Here is a 25,391-nt window from a genome sequence, read left to right on the forward strand (position 1 = left end):
AAAGGAAGAAAAAAAAGACATCGAGGATTCTATTCAAAGGTTAAAAGTGTACATCAAAACCTATAGAGGGCAGGCAGCAGTTGCGTTATGGGTAACAGGTTTTGGGGGGTCCAAAAAAGATTTTTTTTAATGCTAGAAAGCGAAGAGAATAAGCAAAAGGATTTAGACCTTTTTACTAAATACAAAAATATATTTTTATTGTGTAAAATTGGACACAATAATGTTTCACTATTTATATTTCCTGTTTTTTTTCATTTCCTTGGTCATGAGGGAGCACAAGCACCTATACCCCCAATTGTACACCAGTGAGACAAGTTTGAATTTGAACCTGTACAAAGCTTCATTCACTTGACATGAAAATTTTATTTTATAGTTGTAAACATTGCTACCAGTTTTGGACATTTGAGATGTTTTTGTATGACTTTGCACAATAGCACAGTCAATATTTCTAACATGTTTATTTTAGACTTTTAGTGTCATGGGCGATATTGTTAATGTCATTGGTGTAAGATTTTTTTTAATGAGCTTCAGTTACGCTAGCAAGATTTGTAATGACCTAAAGGCCGGGAAGTTCACCCTGATAAAAAGTTAATGTAAAAATAGCAGAAATAACAAGGATTGAAAAAGTTATTTATTTTCTTAATACTTTGTAGATTCATATAAGAGTAACCTTTCCACATATTGTATGATAAAAAGTAAAGGAAATGCCATTTTTCAAAAAAAAACGAAATTTTCTAAAAACTTCATTTATTGTACCTTCAGTATATCCATATACTAGCGTACCTACGGGGGCAGTCTGCCCCCCCGACGAGCTTGCAGACCTTTTTTTTTGCTAGTCATTTTTTTTTCTGGTACGAAATCCTATATTTGTGGTTGAAGACCTTTTTTTGCCCCCCCCCGTGAAACGCTTCTGCTTATAGGTAAGTTATTTCTCACCCGCTCCTTGAAAAAAAGAATAGTTTATTCATCATTCATGAACATTAAAAAAAATGAGGCATTTGCACTTTGTATTCTATTAAATATGGGAGAGCTGTTCGTGTATGACGTCACAAATAAAAAAAACTTTAATAACTTTCTTATTTTCCTCGAAATTTTCCCCATATTTTTTCTAATGTTTTTAAACAAGCTTTTCTTGAAGCTACCATACATACTCTCACGTGGATCTCGGCTTGGGTGTGGAATTGCTGTAATTCCGACAAAGTATTTATCATTGTGACAGAATAGATTGGTAAGTATGATTGCTTATCTTAATGTTAGTTCTTACGCTTCAGAAAATGCGTTATAATCATTGAAATTACAGGTTTCATTAATGTTTAAACGTGTTTGCCTGGAGAGGCTGTGACAGTGTGCAGTCACACAACATTAATAATATCAGTCCCGGCAACTAAAAATTGTGTCGGTAGCGATCGCAACGGGTTCGCGTTTAACACATTTCCTATTCTGCCAACACACAAAATGGGCAAAATTCATTGAGCCAGTGTATCAACATTTCAAATCCTTTTTTCATAAAATGTTACGATCTTTTTCTATTATATCTAAACTTCTTATTTCTAGTCAATTTACTCACATTTGCATCGCCAAAATGTTGTTTTTAAGGCCGTTTTCGAGAGCACCACCTGTCCGTCGTCACACGATGGAAGTCGCCATTTTGGAAAATATGACTCCAGAACCGGGTTAATCTTGCAAGTTACTTTTACTTGTTGACACCCTCTAGGGGCATCAAATAACCATGTGTTATGTATCATTAAAATCGGCAGACTTCTACAAGTTAGTGATGATTTCAGTTCAATGTCGGCAATGTTTTTCGTTACAAAAAGGAGTTTTTTGGACACTTACGCACAACGAACAATTGTGTACAACGGATAGCGGAGCGTGAACGTAGCGGTCGTGTACATTTTTGCTTATTACATGACGTCATCCAGCCCCTGCCGAGAACCAATTTATGAATGAAAATATAGTAAGCATGCGCAGTGCAAGCCTTTTATTTCCCCACACAGAATTCCACCAAAACAAGTGTGCAATTCTCTATCACCTCGTACCAAAATCGACCTAGAATTTCACTTTCCCGTATTTTATATGAATTATGAAAGGTATTCTCGGAGGATCTATTTTCTCACCGATACTGCACAGGTAAGCAAATTTCGATTACTTCTTGCTTTTCTGTCAAAATCTTACGAATTAGCGTCTATATGCCATCGTGTTCGTTGGAATTTGTAGAGTCTATCGCAACGTGCACAAAGTCAATTGGCTTCCGGGTTTCGGAGCGTCGCGTGAATATGCATGAAATTGCAGAGTTTTGATAATTTTCGATCGATACCGGAGCGATCCGATCACGAACCAAAACTATCTACGGCGTACACAACGTGACCGGATATCGTTATCGCTATCGATACTTCCGCACGCAGTCCGAAGGAATTATTTTTGGGACCACGTGGTCATGACGTGATCTGCGCGATTGACCAATCAGCGGTCTTCGAATCGCTGTGCGGAGACGATCTATCCGTTGTACACAGTCTATGGACAATTGTTCGTTGTGTTACGGTAAATCGTGTTTCTATTTTCTTACTTCAAAGCCGTATAAACAGAAAATTTCCCAGGGAACAGTCAAATATCAGATATGAATTAATTCTTTGAAGTGTATTTGTATCAGAAAATCTAATTTTGATATATAAGAATGTGTCGCATAGCTGCGCAAGAGGCGAATGCAAGCCCATGTTGTGCCGCCTAGAGTGTGATTTTGGTGCCATGGCTGACCGAAAGGAGTGAGTGGGCGTGGTGGCCGTGGGTGTGGTACTTGATGCATGTATGTTATTGTTAAACCCATTGAAATTAGTTGTAGGTGATAAGTTGTGCATTTGATTTCTGCATGAATTATGTGTATTGATGATAAATTAATGATAATTTCAACTTAATATTTCAAGAAAAAAAAACAGGTGGGAATTAAAGCACGTTTAATTCCAGTCTCATTTTTTTCATGGTGTACAGGCGCAGACCATGCATTGACTGCTGCCTGGTACTGGTATTAAAATGAATAGATACATGACTATATCTATATTCTGTTGTTTTGTGTCATCATATCAATAAGCTGTCTCATCAATTCACATGATGTACACAATAATGGGTCCCTGTTTTATTATGTTTACTAGGAGGGAGATTATTTTGTAAATGTGATTTTAAATGTAGTAGAAATTCAGATAATGTCAGAGACTTGCTTTTTAACTTTATATATTCCAATATATTTAATGTTAATATATTCTATAATTCTAAGCAGTGGAGTACATTTCTAGCTACTGTTGCAGCTCCAGCTGTCTGATCTCGCATTCTCAGATCTGCAAACAAAAAGAGACATCATGGTAATTATACAGAATACAGAGTGAACATGGACAAACAGAAAGAAAAAAAAATTTACTTGCAAAACTTAATTTTCTACTTTTGAATGATATAAATCTTACAGATACCGGGAAGTATAGTAGGACATTCATTTTTATTTTCTGATTAAAGTCTGTTGAGGAATGAGACCCCCAAGAGTTGATTAATTTTTTTTAACAACGCAAAGCATTCCATGCATTTCTCTTGTCTTATTCTAATTTGTTATCTTTCTTCTTGTATACTATATTTTCACAAATAGAAGCTGTTTGAATAAGAAAAATATGAAGGTAACACAGCCATGCTCTACAAGATCACCTCTTGTGTTGCATTTTAGTCAAATTAACTTAGTAACCTACATGAAAAAAAAGTATGGAAGTTTCTTAGATCTACAAGTACCTGTAGATCTGCCACCCAATGGGTACTTGTTTTGGGTGGCAGAAAAGTTCTGCGTATAGCGTCCCTTTAAGAGGCCATATCTTCAGTTATGGTGCTCCAATTGTAATTTGGTCTTCACCATTGAATTTGTCTTGAAAAAACCTTTCAAGTGATGTATAATTTGTCTGTATTTAAAAAAAAAAAAAAATCATGTAATATACATTGTAGCTAGACTGTCGGCCCCTACCTCAAGCGATGCTCGTGCAGGCTCCACTCCACTTCATTCTTGGCGACACCCCTATACTTACCTAGTCTTGAGGACTCCATGATGATGTCTTTAAAAAAATTGACATGTACTTCTTCATCATTGGAGTCTTGAATCCCTTTCCATACAGACTTAATACTCTAGTCTAGGCGTAGACAGCTGACAGCCGTCTGTTTCGAGGATTTTTTAAACATTTTTTTTTCTCCTCGTAGTCGTACGCAGACGGCTTGCTATCGTGCAGCGACCATTAGGGGACTTGCAATGCAAAATCCCCCGTCGGGGCTCTTCAATATTTGTCTTTAATGAATAAAAATTTTGAAAATTAACGTGACCAAAATGCAAATTTATATTCCCTCTTGGCATTAATTGCCAAAAAACAGAGAAAAATGAAGTTATAAGGAACAAAAACAGTGACTTATGACATGTTCAAAACTCTGTTGGATAATCTCTCCACTATCATAAAAATACTCATATCATAACCTTGTGCATGGGATGAGTGGGTCCGTAGATGTTCGCGGCCAGCACTCATTCAATGAACAAGGTTATAATATAACCTTGTTCTCAGTTATATCTCCATGTGTGGCGAAATAAGGGTGGCAATGTTTGGCTTATTTTCTCTTTTTCTTTGGGGCAAATGCTTGATTTTTTTACACTGACAGTTTCCATTACACCTATTATTCATACAACTTAGCTCTTATTTAAATTTGATTCTTTAAATCATTTTTTTCTTAATTAAAAATGGAGATCAAAAAATGAAAATTTTCTTGCCATATTACTTTCCACCAATAGAGGGCGTACCCAAATATATGCCCAAAATTCAAGTTTTTGAGCACTCTGGTGAATGAAAAAAATTATTCTCAAGTTACTAACAAAAAATAAATTGCAACTGTATGGAAATTAGTAATTTTGGTCACAAAAGTGATATTTTAATGATTTTTTAAAGTGTGTGCTGTGTACAACATTAGCATACCATAGTCCTACCTCTAGATTCCCCACAGGCAGGGTGGTAGCAGTGAACAAGTGCGATGAATCAGGAAAGCGGCCAGTATGAGAGACTCTCCAATATGGAAGACAATCTCCCATGTTGGAGATCTGGGGCCCCGTTTCATAAAGGACTTGCAATTGTTGTAACTTTGCCATAATGGCAACTACTATGGTAACAGGGCTCAGCAGCCAACCAGAATCAAGGTTTCCATGGTAGTTGCCATAATGGTAAAGTTACAACAGTTGTAACTCTTTATGAAACGGGGCCCCTGATTTGCAAACAAAGAGATGATTTTTTTTTCCTGAGGTCAGAAGCCCATATTGTCTTGGATGATAGCAAAAAATCCTTATGAAAACAAAAGTAGACAGAATTTTAAAGTAGATGGTGAAAAGGTGTAATTTTTCATAAGGAATCTGCTGTTTGGTGTATTTAACAGTGGCATGCTGCTTTATCACCTCTGATGTGAATTGGATACAACCACACACAAGTGGCTGTACATGCTATTTTGTTTAAGACACATACACTTTAAACACTGCCTACCTGAAATATATATCTTGTCAAGCAGGTGAACAGACCGTAATAATGCCAACAAAAACTTTTTTTTGGTTTTTTGTCCTAGTAGAAAATGACATTCAAAGATCTTACCAAGGATGGAAAGGGATCCCCAAAGAGAAAGCATTTGGACATGGACAGCTCCACTGATAGTGCTAAGAAGGATAGGAAAATAAAAAAGATCAAGCGAGAGACAGAATCGCCAGCTCAAAGGACAGCAGAGACTAAAAAAGCAACCAAGACGCCAGATGGAAAGGATAAGCTCTCCAAGTTTTCGGACAAGAGGAGGCCAAGTGCCAAGAAACCAGTTCCTAAGTCAAAGGAGAATTCTGCTGGTAAGCCAGGTCAGAAGGGAGGCAAGTCATTCCCAAAGAAGGGGAACTTCAAGAAAGATAAGGATAAACCTTGGAAAGGAGGACAGAAGCGCAAAGGAGGCAAGGATGACATAGGTAACTGTTTCGTAATTTTGCATAGATTTCAACCTAATTTAAAATGTCAGATTGAGATACATGTAGAAGACAACCATACATAAAAGATTATGCTTGACATCTTGACAGATGAAACATGCATCTACTGTAATTCATTATAGTAACCATTTTTCTTTTGTTCCTGGATAAATTTCAAAATTTCTCAATTAATAATGACCAATTTGTCTGACAATGACATGTAATATTTTTTTTATTTTTTGTATTAACTCATGAAATATTTGTATTTTATATCTTGATCATCTTCATTCATAAGATTTGTCTACTATATTTTTGTATCCATAGTCAATGTATTCATTCAATTTTGCTTGCTTTATTTAGTTCGTGTTCATTTAAATCTATAAAGAAATAATAGAAATTATATTGTAGAAAGAAGAACAATTAAGTTTTCATTTGAAAGAAAAAATTTTCATGTTATTCAATACTTGAAGAAAGTTAAAACCCTGGAAACAAGTTAGCCTGACTGTGAAAACAGAAAAATAAAAGAACAAGAGCAGTGAAGGTTTGATAAAGCTTGCAAAAATTACAAGAAAGTCATGAGCATTTAATTTTGAGATCAGTAATGATCCTCCCATTGGCAATGCGACCAAACTGTGTGATGTCACCCTTGTTCAACTCTCCATTTACTTTTCTACGTACTTTAAGTTATAGATCACTTCTATCCATACATGTACATGTATGTCAGGTGTTTTATTTTCATGGGATGACATACATGTACATGTTTGGGGTGTATTTTCAGTGTACAAAGGGGAGAGTTGTACTTCTGTGACATCACAAATCTTGGTCGCGTTGCCAATGGGAGAATCTCCATAGCATCAGTGATTTCCACAATGAAATGTTCATACCTTTCTTATTGTTTGTTCAGTCATTTTCAAACTTTCATGCATCTTTTTTTTATTTTCTGTTTTCATACAAGCTAGCATGTTCCAAGAGTTTCATTCTCCTTTTAAAGCTCACAAACTGATGATAATTTTGTGTATATTCCATTTGAGTCACATTATGCATAGCATAAATATTTTGAATGTTTCATTTATTGTTGATCTTGACTTTTCATTCATTATCATGTTGATATGAAGCAAAATTGAAATATAAAAATAAACAGAATTAAGCATTTATTGTCGCCTTATTTTTCTTTTCACCTTGACCATTTTCCTCCCAGAAAAGAGTAAACGGCTCAAATTGGAGGAGTTGAAGAAGAAGGAGAGAAAGCAAGTCAGGAAGCAAGTGAAGAGCAACTTTGAACTAGCACAGAAAGCCAAAAATGCTTGGGAGGTTGTGAGAAAGTAGGTACTCGTATTGCTTCTTTGAAGCCTCCATTCTCTGTACATACACATATTTGTAGAAACATACCCTAAAAGTTTTAGTTGTCTCTCCAACCTATTTGCATTGTAGAGATGACAGATGTCATTTTTTACCCTTTCTTTGGGAACTTGATGGATTAAATACATGTATGGGTAGTGCATCAGTGGGGATAATTCATGGGGTTCATAGAATTTCGAAGCATTTTTTTTTCTGCCTGAAAGTGAAACACATTAAAATCTCAAATTTTAACGATATCGTAATATACATGTAAGAGGTAATAGATATCTTGAACACAATATCCAATCATTGTCTCTAATTAAAATTTGGATGTTGGCTTGTTACATATTAAACTTGTACTCAGTAACTTAAAATTATACATGTATGTTTACCACAATCCACAACTTCTACTTTTTCATTTTTGTTCAACCCTCCTCACTATCATGTATTTATTTTGGGTCAACACTCAACAAGGCAAACTGCTCTTTTTTGTTGACCCCTCATTTGACATAAATTGTTCTCTTATGTTGTTATTCTATAACCATGTATGTATATATTCATCATTGTTTTTTACTTACATGTATTGACTTTTATACAGTGTACATGTATGAAATGAATGAAGTAAAATCAATTCAATCAATATGTCATCGAGAGAAACCATTCAATATTAAAAACTAAAAATCATACTACTGAAATTGAAATATTTCAAATTTCAATAATATAATACTTCCAGACAGAGGAAATAGTGAATGTGTGACGTCTGCCTCTCACTTCAATCATCTGCATACTATCCATGATGTGTGTATCATTATTTTCTGAAAATAACAGAAGTATGTCAAATACCTTTTTTTGTTATTTTACTTTTGATTTTGATAAAATTTCCTGTTTTCTTCTGGATAGCTTTTTATTTCTGTTTTCTTTTTCGATTTCAAATAATTTCTGTTGGCATGGTTTGACTATTGTAGTCTTTTACGTGGTTTTTATTTCAGACATAACTGCAAACCGGAAACTAGAACCAAGCACATAACAGAGTTATGTGAACTTCTTGATGGGCGAGTATTAGATGTAAGTTATGCTTTTCATGAAGTACTTAAAATGCTGGACAAATTATGTGAAAATGGTTAATCTATTTCCGCACAAGTTGTAAATATACTCTGTACAATGATTATGCTAATATGGTGGTGGTTTTATGAATTCACAACGACACAAAAAATAAATTGCTTATATATATCTATTAGAAAGGAATGAAAATGCAAAAAAATCAATCTTGAATTCATGTGTTTTAACCCTGATACATGCAGATCCACAATTCTTATTTGCTTGATTGTTTTCTGTATTCACGCAGTTAGTGAAGGCACATGACACAGTTCGAGTGATTCAATGTTGTGTTCAGTTTGGGACACCTGAGCAGAGGACAAAGATCTTTGAGGAAATAAAAGGTATTTACTCTTACAAATATGCACACAATGAACATTCTTGGTTACTTCTGAAATTGCATTTATTACAGTAATTTCATTCTGTTTGACACAAATAGAAAACTTGAGTTTTTTTTTTCAAATTTAAGACTTGAGACAGTTCAGAAATAGGTCTGTTTTAGAGTTCTGACATGAGTAGCCACATTTTTATCTGTAGGATGCTGTGATTTATCCATAAAGCTTTGCAAATTGTGAATTGTCCTTCTTGAAACATAGCAGCTAAGAATCAGACAATCAATTTCATGTACAATACCAGGGGTGTGAGAGTTCAGATTTTTATCTGATTTAAGATTTTTTTGTTCTGATTTTCAACTGAATTTCAGCTTATATTTGGCTTTTTTCCGTACAAAAAGTATGGGAGCTCTTTTTATTTCAGACTTTTTCAATACTCTTCAGCTTTTTTCAGATCTTTTCATTTGTGATCACTCACACCCCTGGTACAATATGAATTTCTTCCAATTTTCATTTTCCCTCCAGATCACGTTGTGGAGCTCGCCAAATGCAAGTACGCCAAGTTCTACGTGCTGAAGATGTTCCGCTACGGGTCGAAGGAGCAGCGACAGGCCATAATGCAGTCGTTCCATGGCAAGGTCTGTCAACTGGTGAGGCACAAGGAGGCTGCAGAAGTGCTGGAGGAAGCCTACAACAACCACGCCAATGCCAAGGATAGGTCGGCTCTCTTGGAGGAGTTCTATGGAGCAAGGTTTGCTGTCTTCAAGGTATTATTGTAGGCCATGTCTTTACTGCTCTCATATATCAATATATGATTGGGAACTGACAGCTGCAAGCTTTGTTTTAAAATGATCAATGCTATGACATCTGTATAGAGCTATGTTTTCAGAGTTCAAGGTATAAGTAGGCCACATTTTAATGCTCTCACATATCCCTGTATGATTGGGGACCAAAAGCTATAGACTTTGTTTTAAAATGATCAAAACTGCCTTTTTTAAATATTTCAACATATTGTGTGACTGTTATTTGTGGTATCAAGTGTTATGAAGTCATTACCAAAAAAAAAATGACACAAAACTCATTGAAATGCTAATCACATTGTCTTTTCTTCTACAATTGTGGATCAAATATTTTAATGATCTCTTTTGTGTACCCTCAGTTGGTAGAGCGTTCGTCTCACAACCGGGACGTCGGGGGTTCAAACCCCGGCCGTGTCAGACCAAAAGACATTAAAAGATGGGAGTTGCTGCTACCCTGTTTGGCGTTCAATGATTAAAGGGATAGAGCCTCATCGATCTGGTGCTGCACAGTGGCTGCCGGGCCCACGATCAATTGGGCAAAGCAAATTTTTGGAGTATTTCATTTCATGTCTATTTCAGACAATGAATTCTGGATTTTCGGATTTTTCATTTTTTTGTGTACCCATTTTCTTTCCTCAGTCCTCAGATGTACACAACCTTGAGGAAATCCTTGAGAAAGACCCAACCCTCAGACAAGGCATCATGGATCATATGCTTAAAACACTCACTCCTCTTCTTGATAAGTAAGTTATTTTATCTTCAAATGAGACCCGTAAACCAACCTCCCCCTTTCCCCCGTCCCCCACCCCACTTTTAGAAAGATCTAACCTGTTGACAATATGCTATCGTTTATATACATATATTTCACCCCAAATCCAGTCTTCCCCTTCCCCACCTTGTTATGTTATTCTTGTTGGAGGGAAAATGTCTTCTAGCCGCAAACCAGAAGTAGGAAGTGGGTTTGAAAGTGCCGTTTTTCCCAATGTTGGAAGAATCAACAATAAAAATTTACATTTCTTGAAAGTATTCCCTAATTATTATCTTCATTTCATTCATTTAACCCAGTCAGATTTTATTAAGAAATTGAAGAGTGCATTTTTGCTAGTAAAATCTGGCTTACATATATGTTTAGGGACCATGTGTCACTGGTTATTTCGAATAGATAAAGAGTTCTTGTATAAATTATGATTTAACCCTTAACAGGGGGGGAGGTGAAATTTGACACCCCCCTTTGATGAATTTTGTCACTACTCCGCTGCACAAAATCTTTTGACTGCACTGGTTGGTAACTTTTTACTTTTAAGACTTGCACATCTTTTCAGACCAAATTTGCGGCACCAAAGTACATGGTTCCGAAACTTTTAAGTCACATTTTGTAAGACCCAAACTGCTCGAAAGGTGAATCCGTGTACAAAGTCAATGCAAATTGAGCTTTCAACCAAAAAATCATTCATGTGATTATATTTACTTTTGTTGGTTGAAATGGATCCATTTCATGCTATTTATGATTGCAAAAGGGTTCCTTGACATATTTCACTGAAAGAAACAATAGAAAAGAAAGGTTAAAAAAACACAGAAATTCATAAGAATTGAAAAAAAACAATGAAATGCGAAGGAAATTAATTACGTTTTGGCATTTTTTTTAGATATTTGTTAGAAATGTGGTAATTGCTATTTTCACAAAAAAAATTAGCATTCATAAAGTGAGTTAAAGTGTTAAAAATTCTTGAAACAAAAATCACATTCAATGTGATTACAGCTTTTATCAGATATGTTGTATTATTGTTACTCATCACTGTTCTTTTTTTTCCATTCTAGGACTGTAATCAAGCACACAATCGTACACAAAGCCATATATGATTTCTTACTTCATGCCCCTGATAAAATGAGAGCAGTAAGTATTATTTATTTTCTTCAAACCTTTTTGGAAAAAAGGGTATTGGTATGAAAGAATAATCACTCAAAAGAATATTTTAGTAACCTGTATAATGATAATTTTTCATCTTAGAATATATTAGAAAATGTGTTCCCCCTCTCTTGTTTGATTGGGCAACATCGCCATGATGTTATTTTTTTTCTGCCAGCATGGTGATGGATTAATTTTTGATGACTTAAATATCCTTAACTATATTTTTTTCAAATTTTGACTTAACTAGATTATTTTTTTTTATTCAAAGAATCAAAGACATGAAGTCTCTTCACTTTACATTTCTTTGAATTCCATATAAAGGTGCCATGAATATTTCTAAAAAGACACTTCCCATAATTCCCTTGTGAATCTATAATTTGCCCCTGTTAGTAATCCTTTATGTATTCAAAAGTTGAGAGATATAAAAAAGAATGTTTCTATATATGTTTTTTTTTTCATTACAGTAATAGTGCTGTCATGATACTAATTTCCTTTGTAATTAGGGGCTGGTAATTTTTCAGGAGCCGTTTCTCAAGGCTCTTTGTAAGATAAATAAATAAGCATGACTTAATGCACAAATGTTGATCCTTCCTTATCATTAGAGGATACACCATATTGTTCTGGTGTTTCAACAAAGACTGAATTTCCCAAATCCTTTATCGAACATTGGTGAATAATAAACAAGGCATCCACATGTTGGTAAGGAAAAGCAAGAAATTTAATCAAGAAAGATTGGATTTTCCTTCTGCTGATGCATGTGATTCCAAAGGATTTAGAATCTGATAAGGCCCAATAAAGTGTTACCAATCTTGTGTTAAGTCATGCTTAAAATGTGAACAGCTTGATGAACCACAACTCTAGAGTCTTTTTATTTTTATTTTATTTTTTGTTTATGGGTGTCGTTGTGGTCTATTAGCCATGACTCTCGTCTTTCAGTCTGAGAGATGTGGGTTCGATTCCAAGCCATGATGTGTGTTCCTTCAGCAAGAAGTTTACCCACATTCTTCTGCACTCAACCCAGGTGAGGTGAATGGATACCCGGTAGGAAGAAATTCATTAAATGCTTGAGCGCCTAGGGAGCCTAGCTATTTAAAGCCGGGGTTATAGTTATAGCAGAGCCTGCTGCGAGAACAGTTTTCAGAACTGAACTGGCTACCCTGGGTAAATGTGCCGATATTAGTAGTATTATAAAGTCAGATGTTCATACATTTTCTCTCTAATTTGAACAGGAGCTAATTGAAGCTATGAGGGATGTTGTAGTCCAGATTCTTCACACACAGGATGGGGCACGGGCAGCTATGCATTGTCTCTGGTTTGGCTCAGCAAAGGTAAAAGCAGAGTTGCTAATTTTCCGGATTTTTTCCTTTGCTGAAAAATATTCCGGAAAAAAAAATTGATTGTCAAAGTGAAATCCGTAAAAATTTCCCCTCCAAATCTTGTCACGGAGTTCGCTACGGAGAGCGCAATTTCAATTTTGGATGGCCAATTTGCGCAGACGGAAAATTATTAGCGTTGTGCGCAGCATGAAGTTTAGCTGGTACTGTACTTGCACGGTACGCGCGAGCAATACATTGTAGCAGTTGCAAACGCCGCCCTATACCCTGCAGGGATACGGGTGTCAGCGCTATCCCAGTCGGGCGATCGCCCGGTAGAACCGCTCGAAGCACGGCCCGGTGTGGCTGCGATTGCCTGCTGCTGCGTGAGTGATTGGTTGTCTGCCACGGGATTTCAGCTAATCGGCGTGGAACTGCATATTTTCCTGTATTTTCAGCTGAAAACCTATTTGCTACCATGAAATATGTGTTCTCTGGTGCGTATTCATCAATTCATATGTGTGAACTATCCATCATTTTGATAGAAATTGTGATTTATGGATTTTCAATAGTATAGGATTGTCTTGTTGATGAGTATAGTGAGTGATTGTATTACCGACCGGCCTTGTATTACCGAACGCGCGCATCATATGCGTCAGAAAATAATCAAATACGCTCAAACCTTTGCAACTTCCTTCCAAAGGGAACTTAAATAGAAAAATGATGAAAAATTATCAAAAACACACTTTCGAAGTCTTTATATCCTCAAAACAATAAAATATGGTCAAAATACTGTAGCTCATGAGTGACTTTGTTGTTTTCCCAACTTTTCCCATAGAAAACACACGTTCGGTAATACGATACCTTTTCAAGTGACCAAAATATTTCACTTGCGAAGAGGGGTCCGATTGGAAGCTGATGTCGTAAAAATGAAAAACAATTTCGGCAAAATTTCTGCATATTTATATTTTGTAGGTATTTGTGTATTTATGGTGAAAGTTTGGTGAATTTTATTGGAATAATGTGTTTGATATGATCAAATTCATGAAAAGTGTTCGGTAATACGATCCACTACCATACAGTGAGTGAAAAAGGGCACCCCAGCTGCTACATACACCCGTCCCGAGTCGCACCCATTGGCCGCAGCATATTAACCCGCAGCAGGTTAACCCGTACCGTAATGAGTACGGGTTACATGATTTTTTTTTTTTTTGAGCACCTTTCTTGCCTATGATATGAAGTTTATTATGTCATTAATTATTTGTTATGTACTACTGTAGATTAATGATTTCAGCCCTCTAAAGAATAAGAAAACGTTCCAGCTTCAGGGGGCTTCGCCCTGCATGACCCTGCCAGGGGCCCTGGGCGGGCCCCTGGACCCCCGGCCTGGGTTTTCAGGATTTTTTTGAGCTATCAGTTAGCATCTCTGTAATAGATCAATTCTTGTATTTCTTTACATAGTCATGAGAGGCTTTTTGGCCAACCACTTTTCCTTATATGAAATAGCATAGGCCATGTGGCCCTGGAAAGCTTGGGTGCTGCCTATGGAAAATAATACATGCAGCAACTCCAAGGAAAATCTTGGGGGGTGCTGTGTGTGTTATTTTCCATAGACAGCAGCACCTGGAATTCTGGTAGAATGTAGCAAAACTGGTAAATAAAAGAAAAATTATGTGCATTTTTGAGAGGAACTTTTTTTTTTGCTTATCAAATTTCTTGGGACCAATTGACTTTTCAAATTGGCACCCCCTGTAAAACAGATGTTCCCAGGCCCCTGATAAGCCACAAGTAAGGACTGACAAATCAAAGAAAAAAATTGAACTGAATGATAAATTCCAAGTGCAGGGAAGGTTAAGGATTGATCACTTGTAGTGCAGATGTGAAGTCCTAGGAAACCTGATGGGTTTAAATGGGGTTTGTTTCTATATTGAGAAACACTGGAGCTCTCTGTTTAGTGCATGGTGTTGAGTATAATGTGATTGACCATTCTGAAAAAAATCATTTACATCATTATCAGTTATCACATCATTATCGTCACCATTATCACCAGTCATCATCACTGTTGCCATCAACATCATCCTCAGTACCATAATCATCACCACCACTTTCATCATCACCATTATCATATCATATTAAATTGATAAACAGAATATGATTTTCTTTTAACAAGTATACTTTTTCTCCTTGAACAGGATCGGAAAGTGATGATCAAGTCTTTCAAAACCTTTGTTCTGAAGATCTGCAAGGAAGAGTTTGGACACAAAGTACTTTTTGCACTCTTTGATTGTGTAGATGATACTAAGATTGTTAGCAAAGTCATCATTGAGGTAATTTTTTGTTTTTATTATTTTAATTCAAATAGTTCAGTAATCAATAAATAACCATGATTTTCAGGCATGTGTGCACTTTATAGTTAATTGCGTCATGTTGACCAGTGGGCATTTCATAAAGCTGTTCGTTGAGTTATGAATTACTTTTTTCATAAAACTAGAATGCATGTCATTTACAAAAGGAAAGGGTCATTAGTCATGCATAGAGTTGTTTGTAACTTATAGTAAGGTTTATGGAACATCTACCCAGTGTTGTCATGATGTGTATACTTAAAAAAAAATAATCCAGCATGTGCAGCTCAAAGGAATACATGACCGATTTGACAGGATGATAAATAGCCCGATAATTCTTTTGAGAATTTAAGCGATGTGATATGGATCAAGAGCATCTGCCTCACGCATGTGTATATCAACAGTTTTTTGCCAATGTAACAGATGTTACATCACCGATCCAAGGCTCCCTGATATTCAATTTGGGAAAACAATGCTTCACATTGTAGTCATGAAAGATATACATACTTTATGCATGCATAAATGGCTTTGATATCATGGAGGACTGAATGCCCTTTCATTTATTGATCATCCTGGCTTAATCTGAAATATATATACAGTGTCTGAATTCATTGAGGTTTAGGTTGACTGACCCAATAATGTCATCAAGTTACATAGTAGTTTTATTGATGTGTTTGAAGCTCGAACAGAGTGGCTCCTGTACAAAGCCATGGGAATTGATAGAATCCACTTGCCAAAAGAATGATTTGGTCGATCAACACAAATGTCTTAATACTGCTGGCTCACCTATGAATTGCGTAGATCTGATGTGTAATGCAATGGTATTTTCAATTCCAATTGCGTAGGAAATGATGAAGAATGCATATGAAGTAGCGACAGATCAGTACGGACGGAAAGTCTTGCTATACCTTTTAGCTCCAAGAGATGCTTCTCACTTCCATCCAGATCTTGTAAAGCAACTACAGAAAGGGGATGGTAACCAAATCAGGTAATTCAGTTTTTATTTGCTTCTAGTCTTCAAAGGGCCATCCTTTTTTGCATTTTAGTATTTTGTATGCCATTGTGATCAATGTGGCTGCCTGAATATTTATGTACCCCCAGTGAAATGATTGTAAATTGAGTTGTGGACTTGGCCAATTACACTAATTTCATTCGGAGTGATTTGGTATGTATGTGCTGTAACTTGGGCAAACATGAAAGAGGTTCTGTCGAAAATAGGTATGAAGGTTTTTTCATCGTGCTCTATTTAAATATGGTAATGAAATGCTGAATTGCAAGAAAAGAAACATTATATTCTTACCGTAATGCAGGTGTATCAGAAAAAACTTTACACCTCAAAATCACATCACTATCTTCACCCTCAACAACAACATTATAATCATCACTTTCATTATCAGATTTGTTATCTTATCATAATCAACATCACTATTATTATCATCATATTATCACCATCATCGTCAACATCATCATCATCACCAACATCAACATCACCATCATCACCATCGTCACCATCATCACCATCATCATCACCGTCATCATCATCATCATCATCACCATCATCATCATCACCATTATCACCATCACCATCATCATCATCACCATCATCATCATCACCATCATTACCATCATTACCATCATCATCACCATCATCACCATTATCATCACCATCATCATCACCATCATCATCACCATCATCATCACCATCATCAACACCATTACCATCACCATCATCACCATTATCATCACCATCATCATCATCCCCATCATCACCATCACCTTCATCATCCTCATGACCACAACCACCATCCTTTTACAGATCTACATATTGACAGTATACACTACTAAAGTTTGTACCTAAATCTCAAGCACTACATGCTTGTTCTGGCTTGATCATGATGATATGTTTGTTTTCCCTTAATGCTGTAAATACAGTAAAAAGGACAGTGTCGTGAGAAGAAAGGAGCTGTTGGAAGCTGTATCTCCTGCTCTACTGAAGCTTCTCATCACACACACCAAGGAAATGGCTTATAGTAAATCAAATAGTCAACTAGCACTGGCTATGCTTCAACATATACATGGTAAATATGAATGTAAACTCTATGTAATGCAAGTTTTATACTCTCTCTAAAATATTACAGTCTGACCTCTCTTATCCAGCCTCCCTTTATTCCGGTCTTTCTATTATCCTCTCATGCACAGGCAGATATTCTCTTAAATTAAATCTAATGAATACATGTACATGGGAAATGTGATTACAACAAAAAAATATCAACATTCCTACACAAACTCATGTTTATAACAAATATTTTTTTCCAAACTATGTTTGTATAAAAATATCCTATTGAGAACATACACCTGACAACTTTGCATGTGTGTGCAAGAGGACACACAATTGTTCATGCTCGTCTCCTATGTAGATCACATGCCCAAAGATATTTAAAACAAGAATAACAAACATCAGATGTTTTGCAATCAAACACAGCCCTCTAAACAAAAACACTGAGTTCTACTCTAAAGACTGAATAGACAAGAATGATGACAATATGTGCTTTTCGTTGATTTTGACTTATGGGCAGAAATACATAGGCATCAACAGGCCTGCCAACTACTACTTTTTTCCAGGAGTTATCCCCCTTTTTAAAGATTTTTTATCAACCAAAAAGAGGAGTACTCCGTTTTCCATTTTTTTAAGACAAAAAATAAATCAGCCCAAATATGTATTTGTGATGTGGGGAAGTGATGTAAGATTAATATTGTATTTCAACAGTCATAATTTCTTAATGTTTAAATATAAAAATGCTAAACTTGTCTTAATTACCAAAACAAAAAGAGAGGGAGAGCACGTTTCATTGAGCAGAAAAATTGAGACTGCCCTTTTTTTCATTCTCAAATGTCGGCAGGCCTGCATCAAACTTGTTTTGAAGTATAATATTGAGTGTTTAATTGCTTCCTGATGACCTCTGATCTACCAATATTCAACATTTTTTTGTTCTGCATGTGTTGATTCTCACTATATCACAGGTGATAAGAATGCAGTATACAGTATGTTGGCCACACTGGCAGCTGAGGAACTCATTCCAATTCTGGTCAATGATCCTAGTAAGATGGATGATGTAAGTAAAACAAAATAGAAGAAGCTTTTTTAACTATATTCTGTTTCATCAATACATGTATATTTTTTTAAGTCTTCTTTCCGTCATTAGTGGATCTTATTTTCTTCATTTTTCTTAGGTCCTATGACATGAAAGATGAATCAATTGTTAAAGTAAGCTCAATTGTCTGTGGCTAAATATATATAATAAGTAACATTTGGCAGGTGTTTCTGCATTTATTGAAAATTCAAAATATGAAACACACTGTAATCATAATGAATATAAAGAAATACAAAAATAAATGAAAGAATTACAAATTGTGACGATTACATAATAGAAGAATAAGTTACATAGATATACATGTAAGCAATAAATAACTTATAAAACAAAATGCAGTGGCCAGCTATCATAAGCAAAATGCTTGAGAGCATTACATTCAAATGCAATCATCTATATTTGTTACTCCTGCGCCCTGGTTGTAGAATAAGAGAGTATCATCATCACAATTTGATTGATAGGTTGTAGATTACATGTAATTAACACAGGACATGCTTTCATGAAATTTACTCCATGAAGATATAGAATAATGGCAAGCTTGTAGATTACAGGAGATGGGAAATGTACAAGAAATTACAGGTGTTGATATCAGGTCTTAATTTGTAAACAAGGAGGAATGTAATTTACTATCTGGAGGATGGACCTTCTCCTTTCTCTTCCATGGCTACTTCAGTTTTGTCTATGAATCAAAACCCTAAAATAGGGGGGGGTGATTCACCCCTCGACATTTCCGCGACCATTGCTCTGCGCGAAATTTATAATGCCTTGGTATGCGGTTGAAAAGTACATGTAATGCAACATTACATATATATGTAAAGTGCATGTCAGACCCCAAATTGCTCCAAAACTTGATTTTGTTTACAAAGTCAATATGAATTGAGTATTCTCATCCTATTCATAATGATATGACTATTTTAACTTTCATCAGCTTACCGGTAAATTAATTGATTGTGGCACAAAGTTTCTGCAATAAATTTGGCACAAAAATGAAAGAAAAACAAAAGGTTGAAAAATAAAGAAATACTTAAGAAATTCATAACACATTAAAATACATAAGAAATTCATTTTCAAACCAGAAGTTTTTTCAAACTGGCATTCTAGGAGCTTTTTTTAGTGAATTAGAGCAAAAGTATGATTTAAACATAAATTAGCATAATTAATTCATATTGAAAAAAAAATATAATTTTTGAAAAACTATCCATACAGCCTTAGATCACATCCCACACGACTATCATGCCAATTTTCACAGCATTCGCGTGATCGGTGGCTGAGATCCCGAGGGGGGGTTGATTCGACCCGGTCATATAACATCAAAAAAGCCTGGCTAGGTTTAGGGTTAAGGATGCAAATTCATTACATTTAATGGTGAGAGAGACATGAAATAGTTTGAAAGGCAATCATACAACATACATATACAGTGCGTATCAAAAAAAGTTTACACTTTGGAAAAGCCCCAGGAATTAAAAAATATACAGCATGTGGGTATTTTGTTCATATATAATCTTGGGTTTGGGTCTCATCTATCCAATGAAGGTAAAAGTTTTGACAGAATGTTGCACTTGAGTGAGCACTGTCGATCTTTGTACAGCTCGCAGAAATCTGTTTGCGCAGAAATGCTTGTTTTCACGCTGTGTCAGGGGGAAAGGGCGAAATCAAATTTACCTGGCGAACATTTCTCATACATTTCCCTTGCACTTTTAGTCAATTGAAATAAAACAGATACATTCAAACATTTAGTAACAATTTTGCGACCTAAATTAAAAAACATAAGCCCAACATTTACCCTTTTTTGTGCCGGCTGGATCTGAGGACATAACTAAATCTGAAAAAAAAATATTTCAGATATCTCCAGCACTTTTCACGTTTTTAGCATTTAAAGTGGGTTTACATTTCATTTTTTTGTTAACTGATTGTTTCTCCACACCTTTTCCAAGCTTGACAATGATTAGCAAAATGAAAATCAAGCCTTAGCCATTTTATGTAAATCACAGTTCAGTGTAAAGCAAATATCTTCACGATGGCCTCGGTGTGCGGGGGAATGGGGTGGGGTGCAATGCACTCTTCGAAGTGTTTTGGGCAAGGAAACAAGTTAAAAAGATAAAAGATATCTTCAAATCATTTTTACTAGCTAAATTCAACGTGCTCTTCATGATTAAGGTCTACTTTTATTCGCACAACTATTTCAAAGTTCTGCGCAAATCATTTTCACTAACTTTTCAAAAGTAAGTGGTGCTCACTCAAGCGGAAATATTTTTTGTCAGTAAAATCGTCATTTGCTTAAATGGATCTTTACCAATGTTAAAATGTGCAAAAATCTTCAGGATATTGCAAATGTATAATCTTACAGGATTTTTTCAAAGTGTAAACTTTTTTTTGATACGCACTGTATTGAGAGTTTATTGAATACAACAGAGATCCCATTCATTCATATTTAATGACCTTCTTGTTTGGAATTGAATACTTTCTAGAGTTGACCTTTACTTCCTCCTGGGTCAAACTTTTGTATCTGCAGCGCATGAAGGGAGGACTTAAAGAAGGGGAAACAGAGAAATTTATCACTTGCACATTAACCTTTAAGTGTGGGCTTTTTTTTTTCTTGCCAAAAAATTTGATTACATGTACAATCCTTATTTGCAGAATATTGTTCATGTTTGTTTCAACCACATTATTTTGTACGGTTCTTAGTATTAAATTCAATAATAAATTCGATATCTAATTTATTTTAATTTTATGTTATTTGAATCAGTTTGATATGATTAAAAGATTCAATTGAATTTCATTTTCTCCTCCCTCTTCTCAGATGCACATTGTTGAGCATCCGTCTGGACATCTTCTCTTCAAAAGGCTGTTGGCTCATGAGAAAACAGAGAGAGAAAAAGGAGGTAAGAAATTATAATCTTGCATTATTTTTTTGTTTTCAGGATAAAGTAATAACATTTCATTTGGCAAGAGCTTCTTTCAGAATATGTCTGATGTATTTAGATGAATAGCCATCAATGATCTGCTTTCGAGTTTCCTCTTGAATCTGTCTGATAATTGATAAATGTGTTGAATAATAGCCATTAATATCTTGCTATATGATGTGTTTTGTTATAGATGTGCAAAGCTCATTATCGAGTTGTCTGCTAGAGGAGTTATCAGATGAAAACATCAAATCTTGGCTCAGGATAAATAGAGGGGCCTTAGTCTTGGTCAGGTATGTTTGATATTTTTAATTTGTGTTTTTACCTAGCCTGACCTAGGAATGCTGTCCGACCAGAGGGGTGTTTCACAAAGATTTATGTATGACTTAGAGTCGCACTTAAATGCCGACGGTATGTGATATATAACGTTCATGATCTGACAATGCGGTCAAGCCTATTATACCGCATGCAACTAGACTTTCAAGTGCGATTCTACGTCACACTGGAATCTTTGTGAAACATGTCAAAAAGTAAGAGTGATGCGAATACACATAATCTCTATGGCTCGTATTCTGAAGTCGAGTTTAACTTAAACTCAGGTTTAAAGTTGTGGTTTAAGTATGGACAGCCAATTGTTACATAAATCACTAACGGTAGAGATATCATATTTCAGCTCATTTGGCTCTCAAATCATTCATAATTGTGTAGGAAGTATAAATGATGATTGTATTCACCATCGATGAATCAGGAAAGACAACAGTAAACATAGGAAACATACAAATTAATAAATAATTTGACACATTAAGCTTCCCATAATTTAGCACAGAGTTAGACCATGGTCTAAGTTAAACCTTACTTCAGAATACGGGCCATTGTATCAGTAGCAGTGTTGCACACATCTAATGAGCATGATACATATATATGTAAAATGTAATTATGCAAATTTTGCAAATTAGAATTCAAGTGCGACTTGAGTTGCCATTAGATCTTTATGAAACACATCCCTAGTTAATCAGGCAGGTGTTTCATAAAGCTGTTCATAAGTTAAGAGCGACTTTAAGAACGACTGGTGATCCTTTCTTGTTGTAAATGGTATATTCATTGGCGATTTGGTTAGGTTCGTTAGAAAGGTTCACCAGTCATTCTTAAAGTCGCCCTATCTAGGCCGGGGGGGGGGCCTCGGAGGCCCCGCTCAATGAAATTTTTTGACCACGCAGCTCGCTGAGTTTTTACTTTCAAGTCTTGCGCAACTTTTGAGACCAATTTTGCGTCACCCGGGTATGTGGTTCCGAAATTACGCAACATTATGTAAGTGCATGTCAGACCGAAAATTGCTCAAAAACGTGATTTCGTGTACAAAGTCAATGCAAATTGTGTTTTCAACCAAAATTCATAAATGTATGATTATTTTTAGTTTTGCCAGTCTAAATGTATTTATTTTATGATTTTTATGATCACAGAAGAGTCCCCAACAAATTTCATTGAAAAAACAATGAAAAACAAAAGGTAAAAAAAACAATGAAATACATAAGAAATTGCAAAAAACAATATAATACATAAGAAAATGATTTGATATCACAATTTTTTTCATGTACTCTTGCTAAGGACACCACAAAGAGTTTCTATACCAAAAATTAGTACATTTGGAGCTTTATTTAGGGAGTTAGAGGAAAAAGTATGATTTTGCATACTAATTATGCATAAATTAGCATAATCACTTAATAGCGATTCGCATGAAATAAATTACTATACAACTTGTAGATTATGTCCCAGACGACCCGTGTGCCAATTTTTCGGCGCGATCGCGCGGTCGACGGCTGAGATCTTAGGGGGGGGGGCCTGGGAGGCCCCCCCGGCCATAGGAACTCCCAAAATACCCTGGCCTAGAACTTACGAACAGCTTTATGAAACGGCCTCCAGGCCTCCTGACAGGTGTGTATCCATACACGCAAAATGATCAGATACATGAGCAATGTAATGGGATAGTAATTGAATAGGAATTTATAAATCAGAAAGTTTTATATCTGGAATTTCAGAAGGAATTGTGGTCTTTGGGGATGAATGTCATTGGTTTGTACAAACCCCTGCAGCAGTGTTTGACTTGTATCCTATTTTATGAAAAAAACACATGTTGCTGAGCTCTCTTGCTTAGCCTTTAACTCTTCATGCGTTACGTTCGCATTATTGCACATCCGTAGGCGTGTTTCGTTCGCATTTTTGCAAAACCACACATTTCCCATAGACGTCCCCTGTCTCATTGTTTTTCGAACAATTGCATGCCCTGGAGCATACTACTGGGGTTCTTTGATATATTCTCTTTCAAACACCACTTTATTGTATCTTTTCTAGTAACCCCCACTGGTCTTTATACTACATGTATAGTATAGAGATCAGAGGTAACCCCCCAAAAAATCAATACATCCTGATCACAGCCAGGAAGTTCATTGAAAAAGGAGAGGAGAAAATCAATAAAACCCTCCTCACAAACAATACCATGGCCAGGTTTATTGTTAGGAGTCTGTGACTCATGGCACGATTGTGAATGAGACCCTTTCAATGGAGTACAGTACCTTGACCAGGCAAAAATTTACTCTCTTTTATTTTCCACTATATATGGGCTATTTTTATCAGATTATCATGATTTTGGTATCAATACAAAGCTTATGTAATGAACAGTCCAAGTGGATAAATAAAAATCATGCCACTAACACAAGAACCAAAGTAAAAGGGGGGCTAAATTTTGTTGGAAGTATTAGGAGAAAGCATTTAGAAAATGTAATTTACTATACATTTTTCCATAATTTATCCAATAAATTTATATACGATAAGAAAGCTAAGGAAACACTCTACAAGTTTGCTACACATTTTCTTTCAAAATGATCAGATAAAAAGTTATCGCATTCTAAATAACAGATTGTATTATACTGCGTAGAGGGGATCACTGCTAAAATAATGCAACACACAGGGGGTTTACAGGTGAACGCATGAAGAGTTAATAGACAGGGCCATGATGTTTATATCAGAAACCCAGTGATGAGTAGAAAGAGACTAACCGCTCAAACTATGGTGAATGTACCAGCCACAGACCCTTTAGGAAACTGATTAGGATTTATTGTGTTAACCATTGTTCCTGGATTGAATCCATTCCTTTGGATGTAGAATCCAATTAGCGACCATGACATTCTCTTCAGTGAGCCCTTGCCCCATGTCTTGGCCAGAATCCAAGACACCTTGAGATTTGGTACATTCACCGGGTCACATCAAAATTTACACAGGGACCAAATTGCCTCCAAATTGCTCAAAAGTGCCATGAAAAGTAAAAAGAAAAAGAGCCCCGGAAAAACCCCTTTCACTACATTGTAAAAAAATTATTCAATTTTCCAGATGTAGTTGTGAAAATTAGCCCCCTAAAGTAAAATATAAATTTTGTGCTTCCTGTGTAATATATTATTGCTAGTGAGTCTATTCTCACTTTCCTGCGTGGCATGCAAAGTGAAAATTACCTCGGTTCCAAAGCCTTGTCAAAAGGCTATATCTTGCTAAGTTTTTTTTTGCCAAGCTTTGTAGCATCATGTCTAAGAAAGCTTTTCTGTTCCTTTTTCTTATCACATAATCTTAGCCTTGCGGATTGTGGAAATGCAGATGCCACAGAGAGGATACGCACGGTGTTACAGGAATCTCATAAGAGCGTTGCCAAGCTTACATCAAATGCAGTCCAAATTCTAAAAGAGAAGTTGGACCTCAAAACTTGATAATCAACATGTGCAGTCATTTTATGGAATTGTAAAGGTTTCATGTAGAAGATGGATTGATAATCGTTTGTCTACCGACAGGGGCCGCGGAACGGTTTGCAAAGTGGGGGGGGGGGCCGAGCCAAAAGTAGGGGGGCGCTGACCATTCATAAAAATCACAATTGTATGGTCATTTTTACATTTTTGTACATGGTTTTTGAAAAAAAGTCCCCTGTTTCCGTGGCCCCTGACCGAGTTCTACTTTTCCTTGAACTGAGACCTTGTGCATGCACTTCCAGTTGGAAACATAATATTAAGTTATGGGCAGCTGGAATAATCATTTTATAGTCATTTTATAGTCAGCACTGCTGCTATGTTGATTCACTTAATACAGGCGAGAATGCCAGAGGCACTCCACTTCTTTCCCTCCAAATCTTCATATTTTAGACAAATTAAAAATAAACACTTGACAAAGGCATTTCATATT

The 25,391-nt window shown here is 35.8% G+C and overlaps 1 protein-coding gene across 3 annotated transcripts; it reads left to right on the top strand.

The window, feature by feature from the left end:
- Positions 1 to 1,129: 1,129 nt before the first annotated feature.
- On the top strand, positions 1,130 to 25,383 carry LOC121423859 (pumilio homolog 3-like). 3 transcript variants are annotated; one of them, XR_005971319.1, is made up of 17 exons: positions 1,130 to 1,228; positions 5,617 to 5,995; positions 7,191 to 7,314; positions 8,320 to 8,395; positions 8,676 to 8,769; positions 9,283 to 9,524; positions 10,197 to 10,300; positions 11,376 to 11,451; positions 12,696 to 12,794; positions 14,972 to 15,106; positions 15,967 to 16,109; positions 17,054 to 17,199; positions 18,143 to 18,234; positions 21,071 to 21,152; positions 21,367 to 21,466; positions 24,793 to 24,998; positions 25,155 to 25,383. XR_005971319.1 is itself a non-coding variant. In XM_041619369.1 (16 exons), exons 2-16 carry the CDS (start codon positions 5,620 to 5,622, stop codon positions 24,923 to 24,925), a joined length of 2,022 nt encoding a protein of 673 aa, XP_041475303.1. In that variant the 5' UTR covers positions 1,130 to 1,228; positions 5,617 to 5,619; the 3' UTR covers positions 24,926 to 25,383. The 3 variants fall into 3 exon arrangements, 2 of the variants coding, with proteins under 2 accessions (XP_041475303.1, XP_041475304.1); XM_041619369.1 differs by having other exon boundaries at positions 24,793 to 25,383; XM_041619370.1 differs by having other exon boundaries at positions 1,150 to 1,228; positions 5,614 to 5,995; positions 24,793 to 25,383.
- Positions 25,384 to 25,391: the final 8 nt, after the last annotated feature.

Source organism: Lytechinus variegatus, chromosome 11 (genome assembly GCF_018143015.1).
Source record: "Lytechinus variegatus isolate NC3 chromosome 11, Lvar_3.0, whole genome shotgun sequence".
Lineage (NCBI taxonomy): Eukaryota > Metazoa > Echinodermata > Echinoidea > Temnopleuroida > Toxopneustidae > Lytechinus > Lytechinus variegatus.